Source organism: Oryza brachyantha, chromosome 1, assembly GCF_000231095.2.
Source record: "Oryza brachyantha chromosome 1, ObraRS2, whole genome shotgun sequence".
Taxonomy (NCBI): Eukaryota; Viridiplantae; Streptophyta; class Magnoliopsida; order Poales; family Poaceae; genus Oryza; species Oryza brachyantha.
Genome location: NC_023163.2, coordinates 4,762,331 through 4,784,984, shown reverse-complemented (window position 1 = coordinate 4,784,984; position 22,654 = coordinate 4,762,331). Strand labels below are relative to the sequence as shown.

The 22,654-nt window shown below is 42.4% G+C and overlaps 4 protein-coding genes across 10 annotated transcripts; all 4 read right to left on the bottom strand.

The window, feature by feature from the left end:
• Window positions 1–595: 595 nt before the first annotated feature.
• Window positions 596–2,090, bottom strand: LOC102711488 (GDSL esterase/lipase At5g03980-like). Its single transcript, XM_006645572.3, has 3 exons — window positions 1,881–2,090; window positions 1,554–1,770; window positions 596–600 (listed from the first exon to the last, which is right to left on the bottom strand). The coding sequence occupies exons 1-3, from the start codon at window positions 2,037–2,039 to the stop codon at window positions 596–598; spliced, it is 381 nt and encodes a 126-aa protein (XP_006645635.2). The 5' UTR covers window positions 2,040–2,090.
• A 1,288-nt stretch (window positions 2,091–3,378) lies between these two features.
• On the bottom strand, window positions 3,379–7,426 carry LOC102714775 (GDSL esterase/lipase At5g45910-like). Of its 3 annotated transcripts, none has more exons than XM_006643845.3 (5): window positions 6,537–7,417; window positions 6,197–6,412; window positions 5,945–6,093; window positions 5,572–5,845; window positions 3,379–3,847 (listed from the first exon to the last, which is right to left on the bottom strand). In XM_006643845.3, the coding sequence occupies exons 1-5, from the start codon at window positions 6,817–6,819 to the stop codon at window positions 3,636–3,638; spliced, it is 1,134 nt and encodes a 377-aa protein (XP_006643908.2). In that variant the 5' UTR covers window positions 6,820–7,417; the 3' UTR covers window positions 3,379–3,635. The 3 variants fall into 3 exon arrangements, with proteins under 3 accessions (XP_006643908.2, XP_015699246.2, XP_015699245.2); XM_015843760.2 differs by having other exon boundaries at window positions 3,767–4,051; window positions 6,537–7,426; XM_015843759.2 differs by lacking the exon at window positions 3,379–3,847 and adding an exon at window positions 4,061–5,481 and having other exon boundaries at window positions 6,537–7,426.
• Window positions 7,427–9,520: 2,094 nt separating this feature from the next.
• LOC102711211 (GDSL esterase/lipase At5g45910-like) lies at window positions 9,521–14,411 on the bottom strand. 3 transcript variants are annotated; one of them, XR_001549475.2, is made up of 5 exons: window positions 14,095–14,411; window positions 13,607–13,980; window positions 13,264–13,540; window positions 12,850–13,183; window positions 9,521–10,131 (listed from the first exon to the last, which is right to left on the bottom strand). XR_001549475.2 is itself a non-coding variant. In XM_006645571.3 (4 exons), the coding sequence occupies exons 1-4, from the start codon at window positions 14,342–14,344 to the stop codon at window positions 12,945–12,947; spliced, it is 1,140 nt and encodes a 379-aa protein (XP_006645634.1). In that variant the 5' UTR covers window positions 14,345–14,411; the 3' UTR covers window positions 12,151–12,944. The 3 variants fall into 3 exon arrangements, 1 of the variants encoding a protein (XP_006645634.1); XR_005810987.1 differs by lacking the exon at window positions 9,521–10,131 and adding an exon at window positions 10,939–11,108; XM_006645571.3 differs by lacking the exon at window positions 9,521–10,131 and having other exon boundaries at window positions 12,151–13,183.
• Window positions 14,412–15,756: 1,345 nt separating this feature from the next.
• Window positions 15,757–18,969, bottom strand: LOC102714500 (GDSL esterase/lipase At1g28590-like). Of its 3 annotated transcripts, none has more exons than XM_040527876.1 (5): window positions 18,643–18,969; window positions 18,334–18,549; window positions 18,052–18,242; window positions 16,686–16,965; window positions 15,757–16,088 (listed from the first exon to the last, which is right to left on the bottom strand). In XM_040527876.1, the coding sequence occupies exons 1-5, from the start codon at window positions 18,893–18,895 to the stop codon at window positions 15,892–15,894; spliced, it is 1,137 nt and encodes a 378-aa protein (XP_040383810.1). In that variant the 5' UTR covers window positions 18,896–18,969; the 3' UTR covers window positions 15,757–15,891. The 3 variants fall into 3 exon arrangements, with proteins under 3 accessions (XP_040383810.1, XP_040383816.1, XP_006643907.1); XM_040527882.1 differs by having other exon boundaries at window positions 16,686–16,950; XM_006643844.3 differs by having other exon boundaries at window positions 18,052–18,197.
• Window positions 18,970–22,654: the final 3,685 nt, after the last annotated feature.

Genomic DNA, 22,654 nt, shown 5'->3' with positions numbered 1-22,654 from the left:
ACTTTAGTTATTTTTCTCCGGTTTGCGCCGGTACAGGAGCAAGTTGCTGGGCCATGAAACGGTAAATCAACCAGCCCACGGACTGGATTGGTAGGCTGGGCTCAAACACTACACATTTTTTTTGGGGAGGGGGGGGGAGGGGGGGGGCACGCGCGATCGGTTCCCGTATGTATACATGTATGTACGTATGTGTATAACTTTTGGCATATAAATTTTATACACATAAACTCTAGGCATATAAAATTGTATACATGTAAACTTTATATATACTAACTTTTATAATATACATACAAACTCTCTATATAAAAATAGGTACAAATATTATATATACATAAAAATTATAAATGTACACTTAATACAGAAAAATCTTTATACATATAAATTTTTATACCTATAAACTTTAAATGCATATTTTGTAAAGTAAAAAAGAATTAGAAAAAATAAAAGTGCCGCGCGCGGTGGGGCCAAGCGGATTAGACGTTTTGTACTTCTGTACATGCACGGAGACGAAGCTGTCGGCCCGGAAGCAGTTTTTTAGCACACGGGTGGATATTCACCCATTAAAGTATCTCCAACAGCTTATCTATTTTATCCTCTATGCTGAAAATAGAGGATGAAGATTATAAATTAAGCTCCAACAGAACAACTATCCTATCATCTATTTTTAGATGTCATCCATATTAGGAGAGAACCTTCATATTTAGATGATCTCTCTCCATACTCTAAAAAGATATAGAGGATGTCATATATGGATGATCTAGTAGATTACAATGAGATATAAAGAATGAAACTAGTTTTAATGATCATCCAAATAAAAATAGAGATGACCAAATTTAGATAAGCTGATGAGGATGCTCTGAGTTGCATGACATCTAAATAGTCATAAAAAATATTAAAAATTTGACATGATAGATAAATATGAGTTATGTCACTCCATAAACATGTGAGTTTAAATTTAATTTCTATAAGTTGTGGCAAAAATAACAAAAACAATTATGAATACTTAGTTTTAGTTTTGTTTATTTTTTTCTACAACTTGTAGAAATTGAATTTAAACTTGTATGTTTGTGAAGTGGTATAACTCATATTTTAATCTCTCTTGTAAAATTATTTCATATTTTTATAACTATTTACGTAGCATGCCAGCACACGGTGGATGTCCACCGCTGTGCTAAAAACTGTTTCCCCAGTCGGCCCACCGCATCAACCACGCGCTGCGGCCCGCAGTATCGGCTGGTCCGCGTACGGCCACCCCTGGGCCACGGCCCTGTACGCCGCCTCCGTCGGGTGGACGCCGTCCCACTGCACCTCCGCCGCCGCACGCCGCCGTCCCCGGCTGCCCGCACAGCCTCGTCAGGTCCACGTTGTACCTCCCACCGCCCGCCCCGCAGCACGCCGCCGTTGAACCCTGCAACAACAACGACGACGATGACGACGACGGCGGCGGCGTCACCAAACCGATGCCGCCAACACTCATCTCAGAGCAGCTCACCGAAGCGGTCTGGGTTCCGCAGGAAGTCGACGACCGGCCGGTGGAAGTCGGCGGCGGTGACCGTCTCGTGCGGGTGGCGGGCCGCTGCTCCGGATCTCGCCGACGCGTTCGCGGAGGAGGGAGTTGTGCCGCCGCGACAGCGCGTTGGAGCCCTCGTGGCAGCCGTACGCGTCATGGCCGCCCGTGCCGCCGGCGAACCGGGCCAGCATGGACGCCATGCACCCGAGCGGCACCATGTTCGCCACCACGACGTGCCTCGCGCCGTGCCGGATCAGCCTCTGTCACAGTCACACAGACGACATAAACAATCAACAAAATCAAGTAGCTCAACGAAAATCGATCAGATTTCATTTCGCGTATGAATCATCCGATGGTGCGATGTAAGCACCTCGACGCCATTAGAGATCGCGTCGACGATTTCGGGGACAAATGCGTTTGCTTCCTCCAGGGTCATGTTGGAGGAGAGGATGCTGCCGTAGTCGTTTGCCCCGAACTCGCCCATGATGAACAGAGCGTTGCCGAAGCAATCGCCCTCTCCTGCTCGCATTGCGCAACGACGACGAAATCAATCAACCGGGACGAAGAAGATTACTGCGCACTGGCAAATCACACATCTTTTTTTTACTAATTGATTACGCTGCGGCGTGTGGCGGCACAGGGAATGCTTGGATTTCTCGAACCAGTCAGCTGATCGTTGAGCGAGGCGTTGATCGGAACAAAGACGGTGACGCCCCGTCCCTGAACGTACGTCAGGTTCAGGGCGGTGCCCCCCGCCACGGCGAAGTTGACACCGGCGGCGAAGTCCTGCCGCCTGGCCAGCGACGGCGGCACGAGAGGTAGCCCCAGGGCCTCGGCTGCATCGACCGACGCCACGTCGATCAGAGAATCGAGAGACGATTAGCGTATCGAAAAAGTCCTTTTTCGTGTTACCGATGAAGTCGATCACGAGGCGGCCGTCGCTGGCGCGGCCGGTGGGGCGGCCGAAGAACGTCTCCCCGAAAGGTGGGTTCCTGAGCGAGAGGTTGGGGATGACGGGGTCCTCCCACAGGACCAGGTTGCCCGTCGGAGCAGGCGCCGCCGTGGAGGGCGACGACGAAGAACACCACGGCGAGTTTTCCCATGGTCATTGTCAAATCATTGCTCTGTCACATACATATAGGGGTTATTAGAAGCTTCTAACTCGATGTTTTGTTACTGCAGTTTCTCACTGACTAATTTCTGCGCTGTGTTCATCCTCACTGGGAACGCAGTACAAGACAACCACAATTATCACGTTTGAGATACGGCTTTCAGTGCAGACGTTGATTGATTAATATTTTTTAAGACCTCGACAACACGCGATAAACATTGCATCTCTCATGTGACATCCGCATCAATCTATATAGTATAGATCTTGCAGGATCTGATGTTTTCTTGTTAGAATTTGAGATTCTTAAGTTATCTGTTGGGTAGGATACGAACAGCGGGCAAATGTTACTACTCCATAAATATGTTCCCTGGTATAATGTGAGGAAAAAGATAAAGCTCCACATGCATGTTTGATTTTATTGTGCTTTTGGACTGTTCAAACTCATGGATGCATCATTGTTTTTTTTTTTAGCAATTTTACAGTTCTTAGTAGGTACTGACAAAGTTTGATATCTCCTAGTATCTAGGTACTGAGATGTATCAAAATTTTACACTAAAATTTTAATACCTCTTTCTCAAGAACTGTAAAACTCTTTTTTTCCGATGTTTCTATTCAAGCTACAAACCTTTCTATGATTCTATCCTCTGATTGTGGTGTGTCACGTACTGTATCCTTCTGAACATTGTTTGTTCTCAAATTCAGACGTACCCCCTGATATTCTCTACTCGTCTCCTGAACTGACAAACCAAACACAGGAAAAGAAAGGTTTGCGCCTGTGCTGAGTACTAATTTCAGTACTTGCAAGGTCAAAGCAGCACGGACACAGCAACGCCCAAAAGCTTTGACAGTTCGACACTTGACAGACACAACTGCACTCCACAGCCAAAACCGGGCTCACCCAAACCACACTAGCTCATCGATTCATCCAGTCTAAAAGGCATGACTAAATTACAGATCAGTTTTACAGCGTGCAGCAGCAGCCAGCAGCAGCAGGTGGAGGAAACGGCCGTACGGTCAGAGTAGCCTTGGGCTGGTGTAAGGGCCGTTGAGGATGCTGTTGGCGATGGCGTGGTAGCCGGCCTCCGTCAGGTGGACGCCGTCCCAGTTGGCGTACGCCGACGGGTCCGTGCACACGCTCGACCCGCGCACGCCGCAGCTCGCCTTCGGGTTGAAGTTGTACGGCCCTCCGCCGCCGCAGCACGTCCTCAGCGCGCCGTGCCTGAACCCTGCAGATTGACACGCAGCCACACAGCTCCAGTTCATCAGTGAGCGAGCCCAGGGGCTCACAAATTCCCCCGAAATCGCACTTTTCGGCTCCTCTTTAGTAGCCTTATTTCAAAATTGATCCATCCCGAAAACTGTTTTCCACGAGGGCTGGCACTGAATTTCTGGTCCATTTCCGGATAAAGTTTTTCGGGATGGCTCAGTTCCTAAATAAGTTTATAAAAAAGGGTCAAGTACTGCAATTTTCAGCACGAATTTGGGATGCAAACAAAAATACTTTCAATGAAAACATTAAAAATTCTATGAGCATCCATTGGTAGACCCAAAATTTCGGAAATTTCATTTCGAAGTTTTGAACCCAGACCTAGTCTAGAGAGCATCTTTACTGATTCCGACAATCCGACCTGTCAATACACAGTACTGCTGTGATCATAATTGGGCTCTAAATTGGTCAAAATTAACCTGCCAACTAAAAGGTGGTAGCCGCCGGATAAATAGACAAGACATGTTATTGATGCCACCTATATATTGATGGGAGCTGGTGAACATGGTGAAGCACTAAATATTGTGGAGTTAACAGTTAAGCATGTCACATGACTTGAAATCAATGCTTATTAATACGCGTCAAAGAAACGTAGACATAGACTTCTAGAACCTGATCATCCAACAATAAGGAAGAAACTGGTCAGCAAATAGTTTCCCACATCATGTACAAACAGAACCTCGGAGGTTCAGTATTGTCTTGACTCAGAGGCTAACAGCAGGATTGATCAGTGCCATGATTGTCTTCTATGAGTAGTAGCTCAGAGTTTCTAAGGCAAAGAAGACTAGTCTCAATGTAGGTTTTATGAAGGTGTTATGCATATTAATTAGGTAACACATCAGCATAAAAGGGAAAATGGAGGTGTCATGCATATTAATTAGGTGACACATCAGCACAAAAGAGAATATTTATATGAAACTATGAGGAGAGAGAGCGAATTAGTTTTATAGCATGAAACATTTGGGCACTGTTACTAAGTTCTCAGTAACGCAATGAAACTTGCATTGAGGGGCTTGAGGCATTTCATGTAATCAAACACTCTCTGCATGCAATCAAACTTCTAGTAGTAATTAAATGTTTTATTTAGCTTTGAAGATACAATGAAACGTTGCATTGTGAGGAGTTGTTTCATGCATCGTTTCATCGAGTTAGCTGTCTTGAAAACTGTGTAGTGAAACTGAGCATTAAGACTAGCCTAATAGACTAACAAAGATCAATGCATCACTTTCACTGACCATGTTAGTGGTAAGTTCAGATGAGATGAACACGACACTGAGCTTTTCAGTGTAACACAGAAGTAATCATCCTCTATGCACAGGCATACAAGTCCCTTTTCCCTAAAGAAGAATGGCCACTAGGAGGGATCAGATCCTCTAATCTTTTCTGAAAGAGCCCGACAATCTCACATTGCATTTTCAGAGAGTCCTACATCTACACCCCCATACTGACGATGATTGATGAGAGATCGTGGCGGGCCACCGTGATTGCTACCGTTCTCTGTTGCTGTCATCCCAGCATCAGTGATGCAAATGCAGAATAGTTCATCAGTTCGTTCAGTGCCACTCTGTCCATCCCATTCAACTGGACAGCGTCCTAGACAGCTCAGGTTATCAGCTGGCTAACTTAATCAGGACAGCGAAATGGATTTGGATGGGATTGGGGGTGAGGTTTTTGCGTGCTCACCGAACTGCTTGGGGTTCTGGGCGAAGGACATGGCGGCGCCGTAGTAGTCGGCGTACATGATCCTGGCCTCGGGGTAGCTCCGGCGAAGCAGCTGCAGCTTGTCCTGGAGCACGGCGTTGTGGTGCTGGGCGAAGTCGTTGTACGTCTTGAGGCAGCCGGTGGCGTCGTAGTCGCTCTTGTTGCCGCTGGGGTGCAGCGTCAGGTACGCCGACGAGCAGCCGATTGGCAGGTTCCCCGGCACCACCAGGTGCAGCGCGCCGGCCTTGATCAGCCTCTGTATCCCGACACATTGCGGTCAGCACAAGTGAAAAAGAAAAGATTGAATCTTGATTCTGTGATCGTTCAGCATTGGTGCTGTGAAGACGACGCTCACTTCGGTGGCGTCGGCGACGGCGCCGGCGACGGTGGGGACGTAGGATTTGGCGTCGTCCAAGCTCTTGCCTTTGAAGAAGGCGTAGTTGTAGTCGTTTCCCCCAATCTCCCCCACGAGGAACAGGGACTTGCTAAAGAACTCCTTGCAATCTGCTTCGATTCAGCGTAGACATGCCAAGAATCCAAACATCACAATCGGTATTTGTGGATACGATTCGAACCAAATCGCCCCAATCGGAAATGTGCGAGAGACCTTTCGGTGAGCTGCAGAGTGAAGGCTTGAGCTGCTCGAACCAGCCGAGCTGCACGCTGAGTGACAGGTTGGTCCAGAGCTTGTCGGACGCGCCGATCTCCTCGAAGAAGGGCGGATCCATCGCCGTGGCGCCGCCGACGGCGAAGTTGACGCCCCGCCGGACGTCCTTGCCACGCGACAGGTACGGCTGCAGCAGCGGCAGCCCGAACGCTTGCGCTGCGGCGGAAGAGACGAGACATGGAGAGAAAGGTAAGAAAAGAGTAAACAAATGCCCACTGGAACATCAGAATGTGCAGCGGGGGACGGGGCGCGGGTGGCTCGCATTGGCCCGGGCGCGCACCGAGGAAGTCGACGACGAGGCGGCCGTCGGAGCAGCGGCCGGTGGGGCGGTGGAAGTAGGTCATGCCGTAGGGGTACTTGCCGACGATGCTGAAGGAGAGCGGGCTGGACACGACGAGGTTGCCGGTGTCAGTGAGCGAGTCCCCGAAGCTGAACATCGAGGTGTAGTTCTGCACCCTCTGTCCCCCTCCGCCGCCGCCAACGCCGCCGCCGCACCGGGAGAGCCGCGCGAGGGAGCAGCAGAGCAAGGCGGCGATGAGCACGGCGAGCCTGGCGGCCGCCATTGCAGCTCCTGCAGACAACGTCACGACACACCAGCACCACGCTCTGCAAGAACTGACACTGGCACAAAGTGAGCAGCACAGTGAGCTCCAAACCCGAAAGCTACGCGGCGAGGAGGACGAGTGGCATTGCACGAGGAGGAAGGAGCCGGAGCTGCTGCTGCTTCCGCAATGGGATGGGCTCGGCAATGGTGGCACTATAAAGAGCCATTAATCCCGGGCTTGCTTGAGATTGTAGGTGAGGGCGTAAATGCCGAGGGCAAATCTTGGGTAGGTGCGCGACGAGCGTTCGTCGTCGTCGCTTTGTGGCGGACAGCGAGCGGCCGAAGCAGCTACAGGCCTACAGCTACTCACGCTCCGGTAAATATCGGTGCTACTACGCCATGGATGCGGCCGCCGGAGGAGGCACAGCTGCCTCCGCGGGTAAATGATTGATGACTCACGTGACATTCCGGGGCCTGACGCCTCTCAATTATTCAGACCACGCGACGACAAGCTCGCTAGCTGCTCGACTGTTCATGGTTAATGGCTTATTAATGACTTTAAAACTAATTCGTTGGTAAAACCTTTACACATTATAAAAATATTTTTATCATAAATGTGAAAATGTGAAGTGAGTAGCTACACCTGATAGTAATATCTAATTTTCATATATACATATATACTGATCTAACTATAAGAGTTGAGAAAAAAAAACTACGATTAAAGTCCTTGAAAAACATACTTCATATTTTGGTTTTATGGTTTAAATTTTAGTTAACAAGGTTGTGTTTAGCTACCCCTTTCCTAACTCTAGATTTTCTCGTTTTTTACGCACATATTTTCCGAATTATCGAATTGTGTATTCTTGCAAAATTTTTATATAGGAAAGTTGCTTAAAAATAATATTAATATATTTTGCATTTCTTTATAATTTATAATTAATTAATTATATACTGATCTATTACTATGTTTTTCGCACCAGATAAATAACACTAACGAACGCAGCCCAAATATAAGTATAAGCCAAAAAGTTGGACGTGTTTACTGTGCCTTCTACTAGTTATTTAAGTCTAACTATATATTAAATATTTTATTTAAAACTTATATATTACACATAAATTTAAATTTATTGTAATGTTATATATTTTAGTTTTAGTTTTACTCGAATAAAATTTCTAAGGTGTCAGTGTAGTTGATCCAAAGTAACCAACTACTCGTGATCACGGTCGGTATCTTTAAAAAGTCGAAAAAGTTAGGCTCCCGTAATCCCATTCTGTTTCATTACTTCATCGCCGTTGAGGGTGCCTCGAGATTTGCGTCAAATGCAGGATGTATCTTGTTTTCTGATCGTTTGGGTTATCCCTTGTACTCTACTCCTACTATTTTACATGGATGATTCCATTTCGCAGGAGTTTGAGAAACACTGGGGGCATGGACCCTGGATTCTCTCATAGGAGTTGATGCCTTGTGGAGTTTTTGTACTAGCGGTAATTGTTTGATCAAAGAGCGGCTCTTCCAAGCACTTGAGCAAACGAACAAAGGAAAAGGAGAGGATGCAGCCCATCGTCGGATCGACGGCGTCGTTCTCCGCGCCACATGTGTGGAAGGCCTGGGCGCCCGCACGGTGCAAGTTTTTCGCGTGGCTACTGCTGCTGAACCGTACCGTCTACAACAACAGAGACAGCGACCAAATAAGTACTTTTGTCAGCTCCGCTACCGGAACCTCTAAACAGCACAACACCTTTTCAGAGAGCGCCCCCTGACGCGTCAAGTTTGGAGCCCTGTCTGAACAAAATTGCGTCGGCAAGACCTGGCTACAACACCACTCACCCCAACTGCTGGAGTACAGCCGGTATGAGACCCTGCAAGCAACACCAAAGGATGTGTGGAAAGGAGCCAAATCCCTCACCATCCTAGTTTTTGGGAAATCCGGAAAGAGCGGAACAACATAATCTTTTCAAAAGAAGACACCTGGCGCGTCTGTGGTGCACGGGGTCTATCTGCCCTAATAAAAATTCAAGAAGAAATGTTGGTCGCCATGTAGGATGATTGTTTAGATCAGACGAACCCCCTCCCACCCTCCGCTGCTTCACTGTCTGTTGTAATTAAACCTATATATGTTCTCCTAATTTTAATATACACCCCGCAAGGGGCTTAAAAACAAATAAATAAAACTTTTGTATATACATGTATTAAAAGTAAATATTATAAAATAAACTACAATAAAAACTTTAAAAATTAAGCTTTACTTTAAATTTGGTGTTTATAGGTAGAAGGAAAATGATACGAGCGTCTTGAATACGTGTATATGTTTCCTCACTTTACTAGTAACTGATTATTTGCTACTGTGTGAATGGACTGGCCTTAATAACATTCTTTAAGTGAGGTAGTTTTAGGGCTTGTTTAGTTTCCAAATTTTTTTTCCAAAAACATCGCATCGAATTTTTAGACATATAAATAAAGTATTAAACATAGATGAAACAAAAAACTAATTTTACAGTTATGGAAGAAATCTTGAGATGAATCTTTTGAGCCTAATTAGCCATGATTAGCCATAAGTACTATAGTAACCAGCATGTGCTAATGACGGATTAATTAGGCTCAAAATATTCGTTTCTAGGCTAGCCGTGAAATTCGTTTTTTCATTTGTGTCTGAAAACCTCTTCCGATATCCGGTCAAACATTTGACATGACACTTCTTTCAAAAATTTTCTCAGTCTAAACACCACCTTAGATTCTGGATTCCCAGCGAGAGCCGTTATCTACCCGTTTAATGTGCACATAATTGGAACGTGACAAATCGATAGCGATACGCCAATTAATGCCACATCTTGAACCAGGATCACCATGAGACTCATCAGCATTTACCTGAGTTCATCCTACTGCTGCCGATGTACGAGGTTTAACCAGATGCTAATATAATCATTAATCAACCAGATTATGAAGAAGAGAGTAATTAAAAAAAGGAAAATTTACACCGTGCTATTGTAATTTTGTAAAATTGAAGATATGTCATTTGTATCTCAATGACATGTGGAGCTCACATGAGTCAATGATACGTGAGTCAGAATAACATGTTTATGATTTCACAAAATTATATTAACAACCCAATTTTTCCTAAAAAATGGGTTCAATCTTTTTAGGCCAGCAAAGAGATACGCAGCTTTTGAATATATTTCTTTTTCCTTTATCTATGGCACCCCATTTCCCATGCCAGTAGTAGGCCCCAAACATTTGTGCTTCTTGAGACGGTGCACTGCACGCAGGACAACTTTAGTTGCATCTTGTCGACAGCCCCGGTCGCCACGCACCTGGGGCGAGCACGGTGCAGTGCTGCAAGATTTCAAAGGAGTTTTTTTTTCCCCCTCATGAGCCCGTTTAACAAAAGGAAATGCCAAGTGCTTTTCTTTTTTTTATGGCCCACTCTAATAATTCTTATGAATATTTTGAATCATGGTGTGTTTGGTTAGGGGTCAATGTGTGATGAGATATGACATATGTACTTTTAAGGATATGTTGATACAGTTTTATAGTTAGTTAGATGGACGAGATGATCTGATTTTTATTGTTTTGTTCGATGGATGGGATAGTCATATTAAATTATTAATAAATAATAATATAAATTAATCATCGTATATGTCATCTCTTGTTTGCTTCCAAGTAAGTTTATTTTGAGCAATCATTATATTAGATTCTGTAAAACTATAAAACAAAATACAATTGAATTTGGTTGAAAACTCGTGTAATTTTATTTAATAACGGAGCAGGTTACATAAGTGAGGGGAATCAAACCCAGTTTTATAGAGAAGACACTCAATAAGGGGCAAATAGTCGACAAACTCGTTGTGTAATACCTGTACTAAGGGTATTCGTAAACTATACATGTATATACATATGGTAGGGTTACCGAATATGAAAGCAATCATATATGTATTATAGGAGTTTGATATTGTCCAGATTGACTATAAGAGAAAGTGTCCATTTATATATACAATTTGGAAATATATAAAATTTCAGTTAAAAATTAGAAAAGTTAAGAGAAAGTATCCATTTATAAATACAATTTAGAATTATAAATTAACTATTATATAGAAAAAAGTTTGTGTACAAGTACAATTTAGAATACAGGTAAATGGGGTTTCATGTAAAAATATAATTTAGGAAAATTTAAATTCAAAGTAAAAAAATATTATTATTTAGATAAGATACCGTATATAGATACAATTTATAACGATGCTAGCCGTGCAATATACGCGGGTCACCGTACTGTTTTTTTTTTTTAAGATCACCCAGGGAGAGGGATTCTCCACCTGAATTGCATTGAAAAAAACAAAGTAGCGGATACTAGTTAGTTTTTATAAGATGAATAATCAAACATTAAAAGATTAACATGGTCAGATAAAACAAATGGAGGGATTACCATTCATAACTGACAAGTAAACAATTTAATTCCTATATCAAAATATTAATTTTGATGTTTTCAAACTTGATCCCGTGAGTGATCACACGAGCATCAGAACTTAAAATGGTACGTGCTGGCTTGCTGTACTTCTCCGTCTCATAAAAAATATATCTAGAAGGAGACGTGACCCCTTCTACTAGGAATCCACTATAAATCTAAACAGATAATTATCTAGATTCATTGTATTAGGGGTTATCTAGATTCATTTTAGTTTTTATCGGATGGATGGAATAGCTAACACTGATAGTGTGATGCCTTCACAAAATGGATTTTTTTACGGTGCTCCTAAGGCCACGTTTGGCTTGAGAGGGTAAGTTAACTTATCCCTGGCATAGAAAACGTGCCACGTTCGGCTTGAGAGGGTAAGTTAACTTATCCCTGGCATAGAAAACGTACTAATAGATTATTACATGATTAATTAATTATTAATTATTAAAAAAATATAAAATAGATTAATATGACTTTTTAAAACAACTTTTCTATATAAAACTTTTACGAAAATACATCGTTTAGCAGTTCGGAAAATGTGCACACTGAAAACTATAGGATAAGTTAACTTACCAGGGCCAAACAAACGCGGCCTAAGTTGTTTGGACCGTTCCTTGGGCATGTATCCAATGATTGGTAATTCTATTTACCTCCTAGAAGGTAGTAGAGTCCACTCTCATTTAATACCCCATAATTAAGAAAATAAATACTATTTATTCACATTCAATTGTGATTGTCTATTTGGTAAGTAATACTCCTAAAAATTAATTCTAGATTTATAAAGTTAAATTGTAGTTTCAAAAATATATACTAGTAAAAGTATCATCTACCATTAAATTTGAAATATGCTTGAAAGATAAGATAAAATAAAAAGTATAAATCCATACTAAAAACCCAATACTCATCATATAAAGCAAATATGTTTGTTTGAATCCGCTTTCGCTGCAACAGAAACTTTGGAATATTCTTATAGTAAATTTTATTATTTTTGTGGTTTAGGATTGAAATTAGAATAAACATGCATGAAAACGTTCATGATAGATCTGTAGGACATACTAATTCATGCATGCGTGATTATAATTTGGAAAGGAAGCTACCTGTATTCTTCCTTTCCTTTTTATTTATGATGTGATTTACGTACTAGGGAAATCATGCAGTTGTTTTTATAAAAAAAACACTAATAATCAAGGGCTAGGATTATACGAAGAGCAATTTTTTTATGTAAAATTTAATATCTCTTGCTACTTTAGATATTAGAAAGGTACCAAATTTTACATGGAAGTAGTACCTCATGGTACCTACTAAGGATAGGAAAACATCTACCTCCTTAGGCTAATCTCAATAGGAGTTTTATGAACAATAAATAAGATATCATATAAATATTTTTGATGATGTTGTAAAATATTAATGAAGAGAGAGATGAAATAAGTTTCATAGGGATGAAACCTTCTATGCACTGTTGCCTAGACAGCCCGTGTATTGCATGTAATTAGGAAACAATAATAGATGAAACTATATATTGAGAGAGGTGTTTTATCCTAATTTTAAACTTTTTAGATGACATGTTATTCTAGGTAATCGTGTCAATTATTGAGGATTACCTTATTGGTAAGATGAAGTACCTTAGAACAGCTCCCACAAAACCCAAAGGTCCCAAACTGAGCAGAGAGAGAGACGCCGCGGCCTGCGGCTGCGGCTATCGCGAACGCGAGCTCAGTATGGGCGGGTGAGCGTACGGCCCTCTCAGCCAGCCATCGGCGACGTGGTGGTACGCCGCCTCGGTGAGGTGGATTCCGTCCCAGTTCACGTACGCCGACGGGTGCTCGCAGGCGGTGGTCGCGCCGGGCATGGCGCACGTCGCGTTCAGGTCGAAGTTGTAACGCCCGCCGCCGCTGCCGCAGCAAGCTCGCAGGGCGCCCTCCTCCCCGTCGATCCCTGCGCGCGGAATAATATTCCGGTGAACACGCGCTGGCACGGTGCGGTGTAGGAAGATTAGCTCTCAGCTTTGGGCTCACCGAAGCGGCGGGGCGTCGCGGCGAGCTCGGCGATGGGGGCGTAGAAGTCGCCGTAGATGATCCTCGCGCCGGGGTTCCTGCCGGCGAGCTGCGCCAGGGCCTGACGGAGCTGCCGGTTGTGCTCCATGGACAGAAGGTTCAGCTTCCTCAGGCAGCCGGTGTCCGGCTCGTAGTCTGCTTCGCTTGAGCTCGCGAACCGCACGAGGTTCCCCGACGTGCATCCCATCGGCGAGACTCCCGACACGACCACCGTCCTCGCACCGTCGTCGATGAGTTTCTGCAAAAATGGCACGATTTCAACCAACGAGCTTGGTCAGTGATCGATGCAAATTCTAACGTGCACCTGTGTGCCTGCACAGATCGTTCTGACGATCTCGGGGGTGTGAGACCTCGCCTCGTCGACGCCTCTGCCGGCGAACAGCACGGACGCGTAGTCGTTCCATCCGAGCTCGCCGACGAAGAAGAGAGAGTTCGAGAAGTAGCACTCGCACCGACGTGGCTCGCCGCCGGCGCCGCAGAGCGACGGCTTCATGTCGTCGAACCACCCGAGCTGGTCGCCGAGCGAGATGTTGAACGGAGACAGCACCGTGAAGTTGTTGTCCACGAAGAACGCACGGTTCAGCGCCGTGGCGCCGGCCGTCGCGAAGTTGGCGCCCTGCTCGAAGCTCCGGTTGGCGGCGAACGACGGTGGAGGCAGAGGGAGGCCCAGTGCTTCGGCTACAGAGAAGCGACCAAGCAAACGCCATTAAAAACTCAGGAATTTTAACGATTCGACATAAGCACGAGCAAGAATAGGAACAAAATTAACCCAATTGGAAAGAAACAATTCACCGATGAAATCTACGATCAATCTTCCATCGGAGAGGCGGCCGGTGGGGTGGCCAAAGAAGGTCATTCCATACGGCGGTTTGACCATGGTAAGGTCGGGCTTCCTGTGGCCGTAGATGAAGACGATGTTGCCGGCGTCGGAGAAGGAATCTCCGAAGCTAAAAATCGAGGTGTAATCCAGCTCAAGCGAGTAGGCCACGCTCGACAGCAGCACAAGGATCTGTACCCACAAATCTTTCTGCCTCATCCTCATGATTTCTCCTGATTTCTGAAGATAAGAACGTAGCAACAAGTATACGCATGAACTCTGAATTATGAAGTAGACGTTCCAACAGTAGAATATATGGCCCTCCGTTCGTGTTTTTATATGAGGTAGTTGATTTTTAAGGTTAGTTTACGTTTGACCATTTATTTTATTTAAAAATTTTATTTAAATATAAAATTATAAGTCATACTTAAAACTATTGTAATAATAAATTAAATTACAATAAAATAATTAACAATTATATATGTTTTTTAAGAAGATAAATAATTAAACGTAAATATAAAAGTTAACGGCGTCATATAAAAAATCCGGAGGGAGTATATAAAACATTGCGAGTCCCTACTAAAATTAAAATGCACTGGTCAGACATGCCAGAGTCATCTTGGTTATCATCTCATCAATATGCGTCCCGATCAACGATTTCTGAAGAACTGCAAATGACAACTGCGCCATCAGGGTGACTGGACATGTGTTAGGTCACGTACTCTCGTCCAAATTAATCGGGGGGCAAGTTATTGATAACAGTTTTCTTTGGATAATAGTTATCGCTGACACTGCATCTGACCTGATTAGTTATTCTTTCGGCTCCTGCCCGGAAAGTCCCAAAAACTGCATAGAATGTAGTAGTTCAAATAGTGTAGAGTTCTTGTGCTATATATTAATTTATTTTTATTTTCAGGCACTTTGACGCTTAGGAAAAGAAAACCTAAAAAGAAACACAGTGACATGACAATTTGAGGGTGGGAATGTAAGGGTTGGACGAAAAAACCCATCTCTCGATAGCTCATTTTAGCTTAGCTTAACTCTACTCATTACGAATCGTGCACAAGCTAAGATAGGGTTTTAGCTCGTTTGAATAGCTCTGAGCTAGTCAAACGAGTTAAAGCCTAACAAGTTGGCTAGCAGTTCACCAAACCAAGTCTAGCAGCCCAAACAACATGTTCGATCCTAACTCACAAGGGACAAGGCCCAACACAACTCAGAAGGGACAAGGCCTAATAGCTCAACTCAATTTCTTACATTTAAATGTTTAATGGACATGTTGCTAGATGCGTGCATCTTCCTCTCCATGCTCGTTTCACTTGTAACATGTTTCTCCAAGTTTCAATTTGGTTTTTATAGACTTCATGGTGTGCCAGTGATATTGAATGAAACCTATTTAAATATGTTCTAATGTAATGTCCCAATGTAATATGAAAGTATGTAATAAACATAGTACAAAATGAAACAAAATGTGTTCTGTCCAATGCATTTATTATTATACAATTTTATGTAATTAAATCACTGTATTTTGGAACGTTTCAAGAATTAAGAGTTTAAGGGTGATTTAGGATATTTTTTACTTACCTACTTAATATGGGTTCTATAGATTATATATATAGGAGAACAACACTGCCACGCTTCAAACTCTTCAAAAATATATGAATGACTGAAAATTCAAAGCGGTTAAGAAAAATACAATATCGCTAAGAATTCATCAAACTTTCAGTTATCACAACATAAAAGAGAACAGATCGGTTCCAACATAATTTTATCTAGGATCCATTTAAGCTGTTTAGCCAGCCATTGGCAATGAAGCGGTAGGCTGCCTCTGTCAAGTGGCCGTCCCAGAACAAATGGTTGGATGGATACTCGCACACCGTCGCGCCAGGCATGCCACATCCAGCGCTCATGTTGAAGTTGTATTTTCCACCTCCACCACAGCAGCATCTCAAAATATCACTGATAAACCCTACACAATTAACAGTCATCGATCAAAACCATCTTCCACAATTAAAAGAGGACTTGCATCATCATCATAACACTACAAGTATCTGCAAATTAACACATTGATGAGATAAAAGACAAGTTAATGTAGAGTTTTTTTTATCATCCTTAAAAAGTGCCTCGAGGTAACATATTTTTCAGTGTAAAATTTAGAGTAATTTTACTGTTCTTGAGGAGATACTACGAGGTACCAAAATTTTAGTGTACCTCCTGATAACTTCTCAAGAACTGTAAAATTGCTCAAAAATTTAGTACCTTAAGGTATAATGGGCATGTTTGGGGGAATTTCTTCTAGCTGCTTGTGTCAGAAGCTTCTAAAAATCTATAGTTACAGATTCTAGAAAATGAACTAAGAATTCAAAAGCTGGAGAAGTTGAGTTTATGAGTTTTTCCAGATTCTCAGAAGCTGGCTACCAAGCAGCTGCTTTTCCGAATCTAAAGCTCCTCCAAACAGACCCAATGTAAGGTACCAAAATTACTAAAATTTCTGATATCTCGAGGTACTTATTAAAGATGGTAAAAAACCGTTAATCTAATTATGTGCTATATATCCTACACTAACCAAATGTGCGAGGAGACTTGACGATTCGAATGACCGGGGTGAAGAAATCTGCATAGATAACCCGGACATCGGGATGGCTGATCCTAACGTCCCTGAGGGCATCTTGTAGCAGCTCGTTGTGGTACACAGCGATCTCGTTGAGCTGCCTCAGGCATCCTGTGCCAGGCTCGTAGCCTGCTGGATCGGCGCTGGGAAACATCGCCAGGTTGGGCGGCATGCATCCCAGTGGCGGGATCCCTGGCACGACCACCGTTTTTGCCCCGTCCTGCTTGATTAGCCTCTGTTAATAAGTCGATGGAGAAAGTGTTGTTTGTTAGATATTGCCGGCCAGCCAAACTGACGTGGATGGCTGGTTAATAACCAGCGATGCTTGCTCCAAGTTTTGGAGATTACTTACCTAGCTAGGGTTTTTAGGGTACTTTGAGGTATAACATTCTGTATTAAAAATTGCTACCTAAAGGTACCAATAAACTTGAGGTTCCAAAATTATATCTTGCACTAAAAAATTATACCTCTATATATTTTCTCAAACACAGTAAAAATTCTCTTATTTATTATTCTTGAAAATATTTGTAAAGAAGTTATATTTTCTAATATAAAAATTTGGTGCCTAGAGGTAAAAAATTATACCTTGGTACCTCAAGGTACATTTTCTTAAGAACTATAAAATTTTTCATATTCATGATGTCATGTTTCAAAATAAATTTAGAAATCTGTCATGAAAATAAGAATTTATATGGTCCTTGGCACATAACATTTTTGGTCCATAAGAAAGCACACTGAAATACCGTAAAATTTTGGTACATGTAGGTAACTAATATTTATATATAGGTAGCATGTTTTTATAGTAAAAAATATGGTAACTGTAAGTGTTCTTTTAATAATGATAAAAACACTAATATACTTAGTAATATAGATTAATACCATATTTTTAATGTATAATGTTATAAGTCATTTTAGGTTTATTATAAGTTAAAACGCTCAAGTTTGATGAAGTTTACATAAAAATATATCAACATATTTAACCTAAAATAAAAATATACTTAATGAAATTAATTTGAAGAGGTGGATGTTAGTAGTTTTCTATAACATGGACAAAACTGAAGATGTTAATTTGACTTATAAAATACTATGTTGTGGGATGGATCATGTCTAAAAAAGAGATTTGCTCCGGTCCAACGAAAAGTATCTTGATATACCGGTATCTCACGATATTAAATTGTTTCCCACCATTGGATCTAGCTAAATAGGATAGGATGTGCACGGTTAGATTCAACAATCAGAAGAACCCTGAGGTACTGGTGTCTCGAATTACTTTTTATTAGCCGGAGCAAATCTCCCAGAAAAAACATAGTAGAACGATTACCTCAGTGGCCGAGGAGATGGTTTTCACCACGTCTGGAACGATCGATCGCACTTCTGGCAGGGTCTTCCCAAACACGGAGAAGCTGTAGTCGTTGACGCCGAATTCTCCCATGAAGAAGAGAGACTTGTGGAAGAAGCCCTTGCACTCTGCGCGGAGTACTCCACTGTGTAAGCCGATGCGTTGCCTCATGGCTGGCCGGCCCTCATCATGCATGCATCAGCCACGCATCCATGGCGAAGTGGTGCTATATATGCTACACTACTACTGCAGATAGTGATTTACCTCGGGCAGGGCTGCACAGCGACTGCTTCAGCGAGTCGAACCAACTCAGCTGCACGCTGGAGCTCGTGTTGAGGACGAACTTGCCGACGCCCGGGATGTCGCTGAAGAAGCTGGCGTCGAGAGTGGTGGCCCCGGCAACGGCGAAGTTTGCGCCTCGCCGGAAGCTGCCGTTGTGCGCCAGGAACGGCGGGACAAACGGCAGGCCGAGCTTCTCCGCTGCACTTACTCCGGCGGGCAGCGGCGGCCGTGCCTTGAGAACGCGTTCTTTCGCCAAGAAAGAAAGAAGCATGGCCGGAGTCGGGCACTCACCGATGAAGTCGAGGATGAGGCGGCCGTTGGAGTTGCGCCCGGTGGGGTGGCCGAAGAAGGTCATGCCATAGGGCGGCTGCGTCGACGGCGTCGACAGCGAGCGCGCAGCGAAGACGACGGCGTCGTTGCCGGTGTCGGCGAAGGAGTCGCCGAAGCTAAAGATGGAGTCGTAGCGCCGGCGGCGGCGGCCGGGGATGCAGGAGGAGACGGCCGGCAGGAGGAGAACCAACAAGACGATGCGTAGCAGCTTCATCCTCGTGGACTCGATCGTGGTGCACACGCAGTAGGGAGCTGGACGATGGAGATGCACAGGGCGGGAGAAGAATCGTATCTCCCTCGCGTAGACTTTCTTTGCTTGATATTCCCTCCGTTTATACTATAAGATTTCTGGTTTCGTGTAGATTACTATGTGCGCAAATAAATCTAGACACATATATAAAATATATATATCGATACATGAATAAATTTAATAAATTTTAAAAGTTTTATAATATAAAACGAATTGAGTAGGACACAAGGAGTACGAATTAAAGCTGGCTTAGCTTTCTCCACAAGAGCTGTGCAAGTTCTGTCATGCTATAATCTTTTGCGGTACGAAGAGTGATAGTGAAGCGATGAAAGTCATCTCAGAATTCAGAAAACGCCTTGCTTCCAGCTCGAAAAGTGACAGAAAGCAATTGAAATCTACCTTGAGTCAACACCATCCATTATTTTTTTTTCGCCAAGCTGGAGAAAAGTAAGACGCCGGCTGATTCTTATCGTTTATCACGATCATGAGAGGAGTCGTACAGGTTACAATAGCATAATTCAAATTTTACAAAACCATAGATATCATGAACCAAATTTTAGAAAACCAAGGAGAGTTTTATACGTGACAAATTAATAACTGGTGAAAGACATATAGTTTAGTGGTTCTAGTGACGACTTGGGTAGTATTTTAAGGTTTTGTGTTTAAATTTTTACATGAGCGAATTTTAGATTGCTAACTTTTCAATTTAAAAATAGTTAGATTGAGTTGTTTAAAGGGCCAACTTCTTAATTTAAAAATGCTACGTGTTGAATGAGGAATAATTAATAATTGATATATAAATCTAAAGTATTATAACTATAAATCACTAACCGATTTTCATAGATAAAAACGGTTAGAGATTGTAGCCTAATTTTTATTGGGTGATACACTAATACGATACGTATTCGCATAAAATTGATTAGAAGATAATCTTAAATAAAGTTTTTAAACTAAAAGTAAAATCATTGTTTCTTAATATGTATGTGATCGAAGTGATGTGATACAAAACTAAAATTTTAATGACATGTAAAGGGTTAGAACATGATAATAGCTCTATTCTAAAATATAATTATTTCTGTGTTATTTAGCATAGGCTAATAAAATACAAAAGATTCTATTTTAGTGATTAGTTTTTAAAGTTTGAATTGACTGTATTTTCTTTCTAAGTATCTAACTGTGTCTCGAATCAGTGGGATGATAAAAATCATCGGAATCTGTACATAAATACATATATTATGATACAATCTTAAAAATACTTATATTTTAAATAGAGTGGGTATAAAAATAGCTTTTTACTGATAATATAATTAATGTTTGACTTGGATCCTTAATGGATACAACAGTGTAAAGGGATTTAATATTGGAACATGATTTAAAATATGTGAGTTTTAGATTTTTTATTACGCAGTCAATTATTTTCTACCTCAACAAAATAGAAGAAAAAAAAGAAAACAGAGGAGACAATACTCACTTCTCTTTCTCCATCGTCTTCCCATCGTTCTTCCTTCTGAGTTGGTCTATCGATGCATATACGGTGCAGTCAGTTGTGAAGGGGAGGGGGGGGGGGTTGCTTTTCTTTTACTCATAATAATCAAATTTTACAAATAGAACTATCCAGAAACATTATCTAAAAATTGACTCATTCCTTGGCATCGCATACCGTGGCGCTGAGGTGGAATTGATTATAATCTAACGTGCTCCGATGTGGGTTTGACGTGAAGTTAGTGCAGTCAACTCCACCTTGACGATACGTTACGTGGGGCGCTGCGCTGTTATTTCTTAATGGTCTATTTTTGGATAATGTTTTCAAATAGATCTATTTATAATTTTTTTTGCAAAGAGGATTAGATTGTAAAAAATTCCGATCAGAAGATGGGGTCAGTGGGACAAATCGACCAAGAGATGGCCAACCTCGACCGCTAGCCACCAGCGGTGGCCTCCATGGTTTGAGAAGAACACAAGGCAACACAAGAGACAAGAGCCTCAATGCCGGTTGGGTGCAGGATCGAGACAATTCGCCGGCGCGGCATGAGGTCTCGATCTGCCGTCGCGTGGGCTCACGATGAAACGAGTAGGAAACGAGTAGCGAATGTCGGACTAGGAGCAAGCGTGGCTCTGAACTTGTGGAGAGCGATTTCAACGTGTAAGGGAAGTCCGGTATTTTTGGGCGGTTAGGAGATCTGTTGGAATGATTTTTTTTTTCACTAATATCCCCCTAGTTTTGGGATTTAGAGGAGTTTAGGGGTTTTTTTTTCGATACTCTAAGCCATCGCCGATAATAAGAATTGGATCGTAACTGATTCGATGAGACGGAAAAAAAAACCTCAAACTTGGGGAGAAACGTGGGGAGATGAAGACATGAAGTTTTGTTGGAGTGAACCAATGCTAAAATTGGTTGGACATCAACTAAAGACAATTTGCAGATCCGTTAAGACCTTGTGACCTTGTTCGGTTAGTTGAAATTTAATCCCCAAGAGAAATCTATCATGCGGATCAGATGAACCCTTCTCATGTCACATAATCCCTGTGGGGTTTGAATCCTCAACTTTCTCATAATCCCTTCCATAAAAATATCCGATTGTTTTGGCAAAAATTTACACAAAGTAGTAGGTTAGGATTTTATACATTATCACACAAGATGACAAGATTTTTTCACACCACCGATGAAGAGGATTAATTAAATCCCAAGATGGGCCGGGCTTGAACCCCGACTGGGCTTAACCGAACAACGATTTTTTATATAGGTCGGGATTTATTCCGCGGGGGAGAAATTCACGGGGTTGTGGCTCAATTCCGCCCAATCCCCCTCCAACCAAACAAGGCCTCAGTGGGGTGAGAGATGGGCTTGGTATAGTTTAGCGAGCCGTCTCTACTAAACCATACGGTGGAAGGGCACGGGCTTGGAAAGAGGGGTAAGTAATATATTTATTTCCTACTTTTTGGACTATTTTGACTGAATTATCTAGTATCAAATATGGTTGAAAAATTATCCAAATTTAACTAAGAGGAGTTTAGAATTTCCCATGTTTTTTAATACATGTAGGATTTTCACGCACACAAGTATTAAAATTCTCACGAGCTATGTTCAATACATATGAGTGAAATGATGGATGAGGGAAAATTCCAAAAACAAGACATAAATCCCAGGACAGAGATTGAGTGAAATAGATGGGGGTGTCACTCATTTTTTTCTAGTACTTTGAAATAGATTTGGACTGTTACAGGTGTCTGAATTTGGATTGAGGGGATATATACGTGGTGAAAATTAATAAACTCTAGCTAAATTTTTTTCCACAATATGCAGCTCTGCCCCTGAATAAATCAAAAGATACGGGGAACCCATTCTAACATCTTCATAATTCAAATTTTAAGTTTTTTTAAAAACTGGGTAAACTACACATCGAAAGGGCATGGAGTGCAACTCTATCCTATAGGATTTCCAAAAATAGCACCGTTAATCACACTTAGCCAATAATGTAAAGAAAAATGTGGGAAAGCAGGCGCGGTGTGGTGACGGAGTCGTTGGGGTATTGCCTCCATCCAACGGGATTTAAATCCTAGTGGCCACAAATATTGCACACGCAAGCGGGTTTTCAACGAGATTTTGGTGAGATCATGGATGTTTGTTGGTCTTCGTATATTTGATCATATGTTAGGGGTGCATTCATACATACGGTGTTGCGTGTATAGTGGTATATTTGCATGTGCGTTTGTCATGTAATC

Bases quoted from the DNA above. Each gene is read 5' to 3' on its own strand.
- LOC102711488 (XM_006645572.3), bottom strand. From the start codon at position 2,039: ATGCGAGCAGGAGAGGGCGATTGCTTCGGCAACGCTCTGTTCATCATG. The intron at 1,771-1,880 runs GTGCTTACATCG...TGACTGTGACAG, and splicing joins CGATCTCTAATGGCGTCGAG to AGGCTGATCCGGCACGGCGC.
- LOC102714775 (XM_006643845.3), bottom strand. From the start codon at position 6,819: ATGGCGGCCGCCAGGCTCGCCGTGCTCATCGCCGCCTTGCTCTGCTGC. The intron at 6,094-6,196 runs GTCTCTCGCACA...GAATCGAAGCAG, and splicing joins ACTCTGCAGCTCACCGAAAG to ATTGCAAGGAGTTCTTTAGC. The intron at 5,846-5,944 runs GTGAGCGTCGTC...GTCGGGATACAG, and splicing joins CCGTCGCCGACGCCACCGAA to AGGCTGATCAAGGCCGGCGC.
- LOC102711211 (XM_006645571.3), bottom strand. From the start codon at position 14,344: ATGAGGATGAGGCAGAAAGATTTGTGGGTACAGATCCTTGTGCTGCTG. The intron at 13,981-14,094 runs GTGAATTGTTTC...GCTTCTCTGTAG, and splicing joins ATTGATCGTAGATTTCATCG to CCGAAGCACTGGGCCTCCCT. The intron at 13,184-13,263 runs GTGAGCCCAAAG...TTCCGCGCGCAG, and splicing joins CGCGACGCCCCGCCGCTTCG to GGATCGACGGGGAGGAGGGC.
- LOC102714500 (XM_040527876.1), bottom strand. From the start codon at position 18,895: ATGAAGCTGCTACGCATCGTCTTGTTGGTTCTCCTCCTGCCGGCCGTC. The intron at 16,966-18,051 runs GTAATCGTTCTA...ACTTATTAACAG, and splicing joins CCATCTCCTCGGCCACTGAG to AGGCTAATCAAGCAGGACGG. The intron at 16,089-16,685 runs GTTAGTGTAGGA...TTAATTGTGTAG, and splicing joins CAAGTCTCCTCGCACATTTG to GGTTTATCAGTGATATTTTG.